Source organism: Taurulus bubalis (genome assembly GCF_910589615.1).
Source record: "Taurulus bubalis genome assembly, chromosome: 19".
Lineage (NCBI taxonomy): Eukaryota > Metazoa > Chordata > Actinopteri > Perciformes > Cottidae > Taurulus > Taurulus bubalis.
This window is the reverse complement of record NC_136607.1, coordinates 16872624-16886479: the sequence shown is the minus strand read 5'-3', so window position 1 is coordinate 16886479 and position 13856 is coordinate 16872624. Positions and strand designations below refer to the sequence as shown.

Sequence of the window (13856 nt, the reverse complement as noted above, 5' to 3'; positions counted from 1 at the left end):
CACATATGACAATCTTATGTGATGTATTGATGTAGATTAAACTATAATCTCAACTATCTATAGCCGTTATGCTATTTCATAAACATCAGATAATAGTAAAACACTAATAGGGAAGATTTGACTGCAGTGAGTACTTCTACTTTTCATATTTATGTACTTTTTCTTTTTTTTTTTTACTTGTAGTGGAGTATTTGTCAAAGTGTAGTATTTAGAGGTACTTCCTCTACCACTGATAACCACAGTGTATACATACTTTAATTAAGTCAAAGAAAAAAAGTATGAGCACCAAAATATACTGAAAGTACCAAAGTACTCATTTTCAAAATAGTATATATTGGATAATACTAATTGCATGAATGAAAGCGTACATCATTGTAATGTTGCAGCTGGTAAAAGAGGGACAATGACCTCTTGTCTTTACTTAACCTGTAATAGTACAACAGCATTCATGTGTTGATAGTATTTTGTATTATCAATCTGAATCTGCAAAACAGCTCAAGTTATAAATGGAGAGTACAAAGTAGGCCAACAATAATAATGCTTTTGGAGTAGAAGTAGAAAGAGCCAAAACATTGAATAAAGTAAGTACTTCAAAACTGTTCATAATTACGGTACTTGAGTAAATGTGCTTTGCAGCGCTGGCTTTCAAAGCAAAACAAAACAACATTATTATTGTTACTTTACAGGCTGAAGCTATTTCTGTGGCTAAAAACAAGCAGCACTGATTTCATTATGAGGTGAAGCAGGCTTTTATAACTCAAATGCTTTGATGAGTTACTCACCACAACCACTACAGCCATTAACTAGCCCATGTAATTCGTAACTTACTGGTAATAACTAACTAATGTGCAACAAGCTGAAGCACCAGTGAATGAATGATCTCATGACTTTCTGCACAAATATGCAGACACTTTATGGGAATAGTTTGAAGTCTAACCCAGTGAGAAAAGGAATAACTTTTCAGTACATAAAGAGTACGTAAACTACCATTTAATAACAGTATAACATTATTTCCACTGTTTGTACTAGCCTGTATCAAACAACAAACTTCCTCCCAAATGTGGTTCCTGCTGACAACATCTTATCTAAAGTTGGTCTCATGCCTGTCTGTCTGGGGAGGAGAGAGCGGAAGATAGTTTGGGCGAACCTACACTGGACCGTTCCAGGATAATTAGCAAAAAACAAACAAACAAATAAACAAACAGAGCCAAACAACTTGTACAGATAGAGAGATACGAGGTCTGCCACTTAGTCAGACAGAGTGGCGTGATGAAAGAAGGATTACGCAATTTGGGACACATTTAGGACACCGTTTGTCTGCTGTATGTCTCACTTCTCATTCACCGGTCTGCAAAAAACTCCCCCACTGCATTATGAAAAATTATGACAATTAGTTAAATATACCAAAGTCAGTGTAGTTCAGCTGAGGTAAGACTGTTATAATCAGAGTGCCATATTAGCATGGAAAAAATAAATTGGTGAGAAAGTGTGATCCGGTCACATCAGAGATGCCGGTTATTGTTGGGCATCTAAAAATAAGAGTTGACCTCTGTTACCCAGCAGCTAAACAAACCCGAGGAGAAATGATGTGGCAGTTCTCACACGGCCGTGTTGTTGTTGTTGTTGTTTAACAGGAGCAAACTGCCGAGTGCAACCAATGTAATCAGAGTTTAAGCTCCGGGAAAATGAGAGGAAAGTTATTAGCTAAAAAAAAAAACACAAATCATAAGAAGAAATGATGTGTGCTTTGGGAAGAGGGTGATCAATCAGACTTAACGCTGCCCCTTTTCATCATTTCTGGAACAAACAAACACGACATCCAGCTCCGCAGCAGATGCATCTCGTCTCCTCCCGACAAAGTTAAACATGTCCCAATTAGAACTATCGAGGAAATCTGTATCTTCCACTTGGAGCACATCCTGTGCTCCTCCTCCCGGGGGTCACCGGCTACGTGCTCAAAAACAGGAAGCGTGTGATTGAGTTGTTTGCAGGCTTATCCTGAGCGAGTCAGTATTTATGGCCACCGGGTTGATTAGTTCAGATAGCACACTCGAGCAATAACAAATTCTAAAATTCATCATGTGTGCTTTGAGGGAGAGTATCTGACTTTGCAGATGAAGGAAGTTTAGTTGCTCAGGAGTAATTTGCATTTCCTGTGTGGGAGCAGTGTGATGGTCGTGTGTGTGTGCGTGTGTGTGTGTGTGTGTGTGTGTGTGTGTAGGTGTGCGTACAGCAGATGGTGGTTTGTGTGACCTGCGGAGGAAAAGGCAGAGAAAATAAAAGGAAGGGAAACCTTCCTGAGCGTCAGTGACTTATCTTGTGACGCCCGCTGGGTATTGTTTCACTTGCTGTTTAGGAAGGTTGAAAAAAATAACTAAACAAAACAGAAAAAAAGAGCTGAAAAAACTAAACGTAAGACATAAGCCATGAAGGGATTTTCTTGTTTAGCGTTGTTTAAACAGAAGCGCAACTTCCTGTAATTGATTTTTATTTGATTTTGTTACCAAATTGAAAGCAAATGCATGGCAGCGACATCAAGGCTTTTTTATGCATGACAGAAAACAGGACAGGAAATTGTATAATAATAAATCCACATTCTTTGAACAGCAGGGACACGACAAGGACAGTGGCCTCTCATCACCTCGACATCTCTGTTTGAGATATGACGTGCGGGTCATTAAACTCCGCGCTTAATCTTCTATCCGTGGCATTTAGGCTCCCGACGGCAGCCATATTTGTAGAAGGAGCTAATGCGATTGTGCCCCTCTGTGCATCAGTTTATGCGAGAGCTCTCAATAATGACAACGACGACAACAACAGCCGGAGGGTCATGACAGCCTGTTCACAGTCAAAAGTGAAAGGTCTCGGTGTGAATGTTTAGCTGAGACTAGGGGTTGGGGTTTGACACAGATATTGTTTATGTCTGTGTCCTCCGGAGAGTAGAAACACACCAACATGTGTGGGGTTATAAATGACTCCAAGAAATGGACGGAACATATCTATTAACAATGGATCACATGAGCAACCCACGGGGCATTATCAGCCGACTCTGCAATTCTCCTCATCTCTCCGGAGCGGGTTAGCTTCATTCGTCTCATTGTTGTGGTTTCACGGGCCAGCACGGATGTGTCGCTTCACGCTTTTCTGTTGAAAACAAGACCGGAGAGGCCTAAACTTGCATTCTCGCTAATTGCCAGCAGGGGACGACTCCTCTGGCTGCAAAAAGAAGTCTGACGCTATAGAAGTCAATGAGAAAATAACCCTACTTCTCACTTTATTCCTTACTTCAGTAAACATTGTGAACATGAGTTTATGGTCTCAATCTCTAGTTTCAAGTCTCCTTCAATACGGCATGATGTTCATTTATTAAATTATGGTCCTATTACTCATTAAAGCAGGGTATGCTTTAGGGCGTGGCAACCTTGTGATTGGCAGGTTGTCCATGTTTTTGTTAGCATTACATTGAAAATCCGACAGGGGCTGATGGGAATGTCCTTAGTTATGCATGTATTTGGTCTGTGAATGTATGGGACCAAATAGAAGTGTCTCGTCCGTTGATCACCAAAATTATTATTCTCATAAGGTCTGTACTGGATTCATGGCAATCCATCCAATAGTTGTCTCGACATTTCAGTCTGTACCGTTTCCGTGTCAAAAAAGCCGATGAACCTAGTGGACCATTTAGAATTTTAAGAGCCAGATATTTCCCTTTAGACTTACATTTTCCCGGTGGCCACAAACGCAACTCCAAATGAATGCTAATGTCGCTCCATATCTGCTGGATGTGTGAACTATAGACAAATGTTGGCAAACAAGTTTGTCATATTGACTTTAAGGGTGACAATATGTCAGTGCTATGTGTAATCTTGTCTCGGCTAGCCCCAGACACGTGGCCAAAAAAAAAACCTGTGTTACAAGTCGCATTCTGCCTTCAATAATTTGATTTGTTAAATCAAGAGTGCATTCTCTCAATTTGATGTAAAAAGTTTCAGATGACAAATCCTCGAAATTGGTCGATTTTTCGAAATAGAATGAATAATAAAGGACAGTACCTGTTGTGTATCTTTAAAACAATGACCTCTTAATGAGTAAACAAATCCAGCTCGTGTCAAGCTCCTCAAGCCGTTTGACAAAAGCAGAGGACAAATGGTGTGGGAGTTCCTGGCAAAATATGCTGGAAAAATACATTGTCAAGTGTCTCATTGTCAGATCAGCTCACACTTCCTAACAGGCACAGTAGGAGGATCTGCATCGAGGAAGGTGTTTGTTTGTGAGTTGGAACAAATGGGTTGAGAGCGAGGCCCCGGGAGGAGAAAAGCCTCTCGACTGGTTTTGTCCGGTTGAAGTCGAGCCGTATATTAACAAAGTGGATTACGATTGAGTGAGGAATGCTTGTCTTTGTTGAAACCTTCGCGGTGATGTCATCAGTATTTTCCCTGGCACCACCTGGCCAGGAATCACAGGAGAGGCCGTGCAGTTTAGGGCAGCAATCTAAGCTGTTGCAATGTTGCCTGATTAGTCACCTGACTCCTGTTCTTCTCTCTCTCTTTTTAAAGCGCTTTTCGACAAAAGACAGGCTTCAGTCAGCAGTGCCATAAAGATTAGCTGCCTGGTGAACTGTGTAAACACACCGACAAATCTGTGTGTTCGTGTGAGCTGCATGCAGGAATGTGTGTGGGTGTCGCTGTCTGTTCTTTCCTTGTGTATATACGGTGGGATTTAGAGGAGAAAATGGTGTGAATATATATATATATAAGACAGATAAGTTTGAGTGAGTGGAGATCATTAAAAATGGAGACAGTGAGCTGTGTTTGCATATATGTGTGTGTGTGTGTAGTGGATAAAAAGTGAGAAGCTGTGGTGAGAGAAATCCAAAATAGAAAAAGTGTGTTGGAAAAAGAGTGAGTGGGAATTAAAGGAGAACTCGTGGCAGAACCCACAGTGCTGATGTTAGCTGTCTGATCCACGGAGAGACAGTTGGCAGTAGGCTGTCTACCAGCCGCGAAAAGTACAGTAATTCAAAGCATGCGACGTGACGCCGTTCCCTGCGAGCTGGGGCGCAGTTCCCACCCCCAAACACACACACACACACACACACACACACACACACACACACACACTGCAGCAATACACCTTGTAAAAGTCACCAATGCTCCATTCCACGTGATGCAATTATTCACAGTTCCAGCAAATTTGGGCTTCAGCTAATCTCATAACTAAATGGCATGGCGCCTCTTGAAAAAGACAGAACCTCCAAACAACTGTAAGGAATTTCTCTCACTGTGTCAGTAGCTGGACTTGACTGCATCCGAGGTTTATCAGAGAAAGAGGACAACGACTTTAGTACCCAGTTAGCGCTTTACACTTACAGCCAGTGGTAAGCAAACAGGCCCCAATCAATTAGTGCCAGTCCGCTCCGTAACTGATCTTCTGTTTCAGAATAATCAGCAAAGAGACGGGTTTTTTTTGGGTTTCTTGTCGACTGCAGCGAGTCGAGATTCTGAGTTGGTGCACGTACGGATTAAAGTGAAGATGAAGTTGCCACGGTAACAGGAAAGAAACGGATTTCAAGATCAACAGCGTGAAGACGGAGAGAGGAAACAAAACATTGAGGGTTGATGAGAGGAAAACAAGATTCCAACTCTTGTAGGTTAGTTCTCATGAGCTTCACATGACTTGCATTTAGCTCTTCTCTCTCGGCGCCCTCTCCTCTCTTTATTCCCCCCTTTCTGCCTCCCTCCCTCCTTTCCTCCGCCACTTCCCACCCCGCTGTCCCCTCCTCCTCTTCCCCCTCCTCCTCCTCCTCCCCCTCCTCCTCCTCTCCGAGCAGCACATAGACTTCCTGTGTGTCCTGGCCTGAATGGTATGTGCATGGAGTGGGTGTCTGGGAGGCCTTTCATCCGGCATGGAAAGAAAAAGAGAAGTCAAGAGAGAGGGTGAAGAAAAAAAAAAAAAAGTGAGAGAAGAGAGTCATCTTTAATCCGTTTGACTCGGAGCAGTTGTCCAGAGAGGAGCAGGGCGGGGCGTATTAGACGGGTTGAGAGGGCTCTGGTTTGTGCCAGGCATGTGTGTGTGTGTGTGTGTGTGTGTGTGTGTGTGTGTGTGTGTAGTGTCTGGAGGGGAAGAGCGAGAGGCCTGCTGGGAAAGCCTGCAGCCAGCCCGGGACAGATGACATCCGGCTGGGACATGCATTTACCCGGCTGAGTGACGGTATAAATCTGAAGCAGGTAGAACAGATTAAAATATGAACTGTGGGTTTTTTTTAAATTATATTACTGTGTAATATAATGCCTATGAACCTCACAAAAAGTTTTGCGGCGACAAAACGCTGATTGTGTGGCACACTGTAATAGAAATGGAATGGGAGCCTCGTGGCGTTGTCAGACAGGGTGTAGCAGGCTGCAGAGTGCCAGGCCTGACGAGACCCTGCCCACACGGTGCACGGGCACACGCACACGCCTGTGTGACTGCCTCATGTCATGGAAACAACCTACAGCCACTCGTGTGTGTGTGTGTGTGTGTGTGTGTGTGTGCACATGCGCACATCAAATGTCAAGACATGCCTCGACAAGATAACCCCTCATGAGAAAGGAGCATACAGTGCCATCTGCTGTCGGGGTTTTATTGTTACCGTCAGTTTAGTTTGAGGCAACGCTGCTGCTATCAAATGTCACTGTATATAGATCAGCTATTTATGAGGCTGGTGGATTGTTTTAATTCATATATTTAGGCTCATATAGATGTTTTACATAAAAGACATGCAATTTCATGTAATTCGCTTGGTACATTAAACATACATTTTCAATTTTATTATCCACAAAGTAAAAAAAGTAAAGGTTCAAGCAGAAATATTTGCATTCTATGTTTTTGGTGTATTACATGAGTGTGAGATATGAATGAATCGCCTTTATGAATTGCTTTTCAGCATGCTCATCTTACACAAGTGCACTATTTATTTAAATGGAGCCCTTGTTGTTGCCTGCAGCTCTCAACCAGTGAGTGATACTGTAGATTTAGACTGGAAGTGACCTTTATTACTGTAGTAAAACACTTGGAATATCTCATTTATATCACTTTCCTATTTGACACTTTTATCAAGTATCACCATAACGCGAATGCATGGGTGAACTATGTGGGATATAAACCTCTGAACCCTTAGTGCTACACTGTATGTCAGATTATTAATAAAATATGTCTATTGGCTTCACACACGTTATTGTGGATATCAGATAAATATGCTTATCTTGTTTTATTATTATCTTATCTGTTTTTATTATAATTAATGTGTTATGAAGTACAGCCTCACACTGTAGACTCTTAGTCTTGTTTCTCTGTTGATAAATGCCTCAAACATTTCATTTTAAAATAATATGTGTCATACTGTGGGGCCTCCAGTGATTAAATATTGGGAATAAATGTAACGGCAGTTGGCCAGAATGATCAAAACCCAAGTCTGGTTCCCAAAATGAAGATGAAAGGACACGAAGATCTATGAACCACAGATAAACAGTGAATCCTATGCTGTCACTGCATATTTATTTCCACACAATACAGTATATACATGTTTCAAAATTGCAAATCTTTGAAAAAAAGAAAAGAGAGAAGAAAGAACTTGTCTGAAAGGGAACATCACCGGCGATGAGCAGCATTAACACTTTATATTGCACGTAAATCAAACCTTGAGTACAGAAAAATATATCCAGATGTCTCAAATAAAACATACAGCTATATCGCACCGTATACATAACCCATGGAAAATAAAGTTATAATTACTTTTATTTGATAAATGGGATGTGAGATAAAGATTTTCAAAAGGCAGTAGATTTTGTCCCGGAAAGAGAAAAGCAGAGAAATAGAAACAACGACCCCCCCCCCCGAAAAAAAGTTTGGAATTAATCTTTCAACACGTTTGATGAATTGGTACACTTTTACTCAAGTTAGCATTGTTTTCTATTTCCTCCGAAGCGACGCAGATCCTAAGATAGGAGGCGGTGAGAAAAACACGTTACATCACACGTCTGAATAAGCTGAAATAGTAGCTCTATACTGTAGGCTGGATTTTTCCAAAGACACACAATACAGCGTTTCTTAAAAGTTACACACAACTTTCCTTTCACGCATACACACACCCTCGGAGTCAGCGAGTCCGTGGAAAGGACGCTGACGGACACGCCGAGCATCCTCAGGTGACAGATGGTCAAATCTTTTTTTTTTTTTTTTTTTGCAGTGAGTTCCCGGCATCGGAGAGAACAGCTTTAAATGCTTCAGCGTTGTTAGGAAACAGCTCTGCCGTGTGCACTGAACAATACGGCTTGCATATAACACTAGTCTTTTGATTATGGTGTGTAATAAACAAAAACAAAATCCTTCTGGTCAGACTCTTTGATGACATGGAGAGGGAAGTTAGAAAACTGGAGTTTTTGTTTTCCGGAAAACACAGAATTAGAAAGTATCAGGTTTTCTTTTTCATTTTTATTATGCATGTAAATATGTATGTGAGAGAAAAGAGAAGGGGGGCTTGACACAGCAAAGTTGGAAAAAAAACAAGTGACAATGAAAGAAATGAAAGAAAACTCATGGTTGGTGTGTGTGTGTGTGTGTGTGTGTGTGTGTGTGTGTGTGTGTGTGTGTGTGTGTGTGTGTGTGTGTGTGTGTGTGTGCGTGTGTGCAGATACATTAACAACAACTACACAAAGTTTTTGTAGTGAACTTTGGCAGCCTTCAGCCCCACCCCAAAAAAGAAGTCAATTCCAGTGAAGTTTCGAGACCTTCTGCCAAAAAAAAGAGTTCCAGCAAAGTCCAAAGTCATCATCACTCCAGCGGCGTCCATTAAATCTTTACGAGGTGGCATGAATCACGACGACGTTCGTTATGGATCTGCATAACCCGCCCTGACTGGAAATCTCTGGCAATTAGGGCGCGCGGCGTAACGCGGATCAGACGACTGGAGGGGAACTCTGGACTCGTGTGACGGGCCGCTGTTCGAGGCCCGTGACGCCTTGGCTGCTGTCCCGTCTCCACGGGACGACATTTCCATCGAGTCTCACGGTCCAGTTCTTCTAAATGCGACTCCTAACGTGTTTGCTCAGCAGACCATCAACTCTGTGTCGAGATAAATTTGCCTTTTTTAAAGCTTTCCCCGTCTACTGTAATTATTTGCGTTATTTGAGTTGTTGGGGGACGTTTTTACATATTTTCCTGACGTGCATAGGACGGAGGAACAGTGCACGAGCACCTGTCCAACTGCTCCCTATAGATCTTATATATATCTATATTCATACGTCCTCTTGTCTCCCTTTGTGATTTATTATCCCTCCACTACCTGCCCTTAAACGTCTCTCTACACAGATGACTGTCTTCTCCATTTTCTTTTGATCCAAGGAGACCCGACTGATCCCATCCCAAGCCCAAAAACATCTGTAATTGCAATAAAAGACATGTTTTGATAAAATCTATTTGCCACAAATGTGCTTCAGCAGAAAGACCAGGCGGAATCAGCTCTTTTAGCAGTGACATGTCAGTGGGGCGTGTTGTGGGTAATAGCTCAGGAAACCGTCTTTCGACTCGGTTGATTCTTTTCTCTTTTGAGAGCAGCGGCGGTGATAATATTTTCCCAAGAAAATCGACGTCTGGCGCCATTAGCCGGCGCTACATCTCCGCAGGGGGGGAGTCCCCGTGCACCGTACCAGACTTTGAATAGAAGATTGCTCTTCCAGGCGGCACTGTGGGAGACATTCATCCACAGTTGTCAGCGCGTTTTGGAAGAAGTTAGCAGAAAAACCCACGTGCGACTGGAAAAGCAAGCCGCTGATCAAAGGCGGAAGAAACGAGTATTGGGGAAAATCCGCTTACTGTAGAAAAAAAAGTCACTGTCGAACTAAGTGTGGGAGCAACACATATTACATGCTGATGTCCCTAATTGAGGACTCGAGTAATGATGAAACAAGCTGGTCCCCATCACTGCGCTGCTTGTACCAACTCTGGTCACAGCACAGGTTTCATGTGACTTTGACAAATTCCTTCAAAATGTGGACTTTCTTATGAATCACTAGCATTACAATTGGTTCATATGACTTTAGTTCATACTTGAAATCTCTGAAAAGACAATTATTCTATTTCTGAAACTCCCTTCAAGGACGAAACAGTCGGAATAATTTCGGTACTTGTAGGAGCAGTTAAAGTCAGGTTATCCTTCAATAAAAAGCAGCTATTTGATGCTAGCTGGCTCTTAGAACTGTTGAGGCCAAGCGCTCCACTGATAAGCTCATGATGACTATAATGTAACATCGAGAGGTTTTACGGTAGATTACCGTCGGTGAGGATGCTGAGAACAATAACCAAACGACTGGTTCCAGCTTCTAAAGTGTGAATATTTGCAATATTTGAATATTTTGGGGGGCTTTGGACTGTTGGTGGAAACACACAAGATACTAAAATATGCAAACTTAGGCTTTGGGGATTTTTTTTTTTCCCCCTCACAATTTTCTCCCAATTTACAGACCAAATCACATATTCTCAAAAATGAAAATAATCATCTGCTTCACCCACAGTGAACTCAATGCATGTTTCGACATAACTTCTGTCTTCATCGTAGCAAGAATGTTGTATTTTAATGAGGATTAGTTAAATAATTGGTGTCAATGTAATGGGTTAAAAAATACAAATTAATCTTTTAGCTCGGCTCAATTAGCCAGTCACTCGCTTGCATAGTTATGTTATGGCCACAGATTAGCCTGCATGAGCTTGTGCATGTAGCCGCTAGTTAACAGGACTATTTCTGTTATAACAATGGTTGGTTTATGGTATTTTTGTGAAATGCTGTGCGTTTACTAACAGTGGATGTTGCCAAGCGTTCAATTACTCGATTACTCGATTTCACTTACTTTTGCTCTCAGACCGATTCTGTTTGATTGGATACTAAACACACAAAAGTAACTCCATCCACTCCATAATATACTTTCAACTGTATTTTACAAGCTTAGCTGAGGGTTGGATCCGGCCTTGTGAGCCAGTTTCTTCCAGGTGTAAATGTATTCTGAGCGTTGGCCTTTTTACTTCCGTGACCTTTTCAGTGGATGGTGGAGAACGAGTTCCTCCTTACGGCGGTTGGTCCGTACATGTGGTGCTCTTTGATCCTCACACATCTCCTGCTGATACACTAGTTTGATTATTTGACATTTGTGGCTCATTGAAAACTGATTTCCAGGATCTCAGACTATCAAATGGCACACATCTCTGTGATTACGCATCAGAATATTTCCATCAACTGGGAATTCGCTTTTCCACTGCCGAGCTTTAAAGTGAAACTGGGAGTCGTAGTTAATTGGAAATTGGCTTGTTCGCTTTTGTGCCGAAAATAAGAAATGCAGATTGTTACCAGAGTGGTATCATTCCTTTCATCTAACTATGCAAGACAGCGAATAGCTTATTTCCCAAAAATGCTGCACTATGACTTTAATATTTCTAAGCAGGGATGACAGCAGGATCTGCAAGCCCAACTTAAAGAGTGCTTACGTGGCTCTTTTACGTCGTTCTAAAAAATTGGATTTTGTATTGAAATGTTTCATCTCTTTGCTGAATACAGTTTTTGAAGATTTACTGTCGCTGATTTCTCCACCGTACAGATTAAGTAGATGAAAAGAGATGAGCCAACACAGAGTTCAACACAAAGTCACTTTATCATGTTTTAGGGGCAGGTGGAGCAAAATCTAGCCGGGAGGAGAGGACAGAGGAGTGGGGGGGAGCTCCGCCTCTCCTCCAAAAAAAAAAGGCAGCTCAAATTAAGCCACACATCAAATTCAAAAATCAGGAAAAGTCCCAGAGGGTCTTGACAGCACACATCACTTAAACCAGCGCCAACAATTTGCAGATTATTTAATGTTCCCACCGCCTCTTCTGGTACGAAATCACTTATCACACGCGAGGCTGAACCAGAAGTCGGTCGTTAGAGATAACGGGTGACGGTGCACCTCTGGCTGCGTCGCATTTACATTGGGATAACTTATCCTCTTCTGCAGCCGCTGCTTTGACAGTGTGTTCTACACGTGGGCGTTTCTTAAGATGACTGTTACCCATGGGATCAACGGCAATTCAGCATCGTTTATATGGTCATCTTCTACACAGCCGTACACCTTTTTTTTTTTTAAAAAGTGGACATTTTAAATGCATCTGAACAGCCAACACTCCTTACTGTCTGTTTTCTGCTCTAAACTCTCGCCGCTAACATCAGAGACACGCTGCAGGAAAGCAAAACGAAGCATTAGGAGATCTGGAAAAGGAATGACAACAAAATGACATTACACGAAACATTTTTGACAGCCCGGAGGACCGCTTGGGGGCAAGAGCCAGCACGTCCGATCCTGGGAAGGTCACAACACCATCCTGACTGGCAGTCGGTCTAAAAACACACTCCGTCCTGTGCAGGAAGTCTTCCTCACACAGATATGAATAATCCTTCGATACAGGTCATCACACTTGTCAGGAGTTGACATTTCTCGATCACAGATGGGCGTGGGATACTTCATATCTCTTTAAATGTTTCTCAGTAACATAAAGACTTCCCCACTCATTTCCTTTGTCTCTTGATTCCCGTCTGTCTGCATGTGCTATTTGGTTTAGAAGAGGTGTTCCTTTAGTAACAGTCCAAAACTGAGTTTCCCCCCCCCCCCTCCTCCTCCTCCTCCTCCTCCTCCTCCTCCTCCTCCTCCTCACCACAGGTTAGCTAGTACACCTGATCATCAGTGTCCATGCAGTAAAGGTTCATCATTATTTTTTTTATCTGCCGCAGACCCGCCCTACCCAAGTTTAGTGAACTCTGATTCCCGTTCTTCTCTGCTGCAGACCAGAGTGCCGGTCCTGGGGGACTGGACCTTGCTGATTTCTTCAAGGGCACTGGCCAGAGAGTCCAGGTCCCCCGAGTCCTGGTGCTGGGCTTCCCACAGGCTCAGAATCACCGACGATGGGCTCTCTTGGCATGCAAAGTAGCACAGGTTCCTACAGGCCAGGGGAAAACGGAATACTGTATTAGAGTAGATCACGTGGCAAGTAATACTTTCTGAGAACAAATGAAAGTGCCAGTTAATGGTGGCTCAGCAATGAAGTGATTGCCTTGCACTAATTATGATAAGACAGCGCAAAGGCATTTTTTAAAGGGGCACTCTGGTGATTTAGTATCGCACTTCCATACACTTGGGAGGCTGATGAGCTAAATTAAAGCAGCAGAGGTCGAAATATCCTGACTTTCACCCTCTAGTGTCGGTCAAACTCCAAAACCCACTGGATCCTACATTTCCCATGATGCAACTCAGGAGAGCCTTTCATTAGACCTTTTTCACTTGTTTCAGACTCCCTCAGTTTATACTGCAGGCGCTCTGTTTTTACATCTTAAGCCTCAAACTTCAAACACTTTAATCACTTCAACTGGTGCAATATAAATACATTGTATTCTGTCTGTATATATAATATTGCTATTGTGGATTATTTACTGTTGTCTTTTTATTTTTTTATTTTTTTATTTGACTATGTGTCTCTTGTGTGCACTTTACCCGTCTGCTGCTGTAATCCTGCAATTTCCCCACTGCGGGACTAATAAAGGATTATCTTATCTTATCTTATCAAGTATTTTTTTTAAGCAAAGTAGCAAAAGCAGACATTATTCTACTGTTTAGCAGTTAAGTAGTGGACTTCTCCTTGTCATGAGCAAACTTTATTTCCTATTTGTAGAAGATGTTTTCCCTTTTTCAAATGTAGTAGTTTCTGAATTTCCAGCTCAAATGTTTTCACAGTATAAAAATAATAAAAATGTTTTATGCTTCAAGCCAACAACAGTTCTGGAACAGTGAAATCCAGGTCCAGTT

General features: G+C 42.1%; 1 protein-coding gene across 1 annotated transcript in view; it reads right to left on the bottom strand.

Moving 5' to 3' along the window:
- Positions 1–12794: 12794 nt before the first annotated feature.
- The window catches only part of LOC306751141 (netrin receptor UNC5D-like), a gene marked incomplete at both ends in the record, with an annotated part of 151307 nt that continues 150245 nt past the window's right edge, over positions 12795–13856 (bottom strand). The window contains one exon of the mRNA XM_079234680.1: positions 12795–12993. Coding sequence (XP_079090806.1) covers positions 12795–12993 — 199 coding nt within the window. The remainder of the gene's footprint in view (positions 12994–13856) is intronic.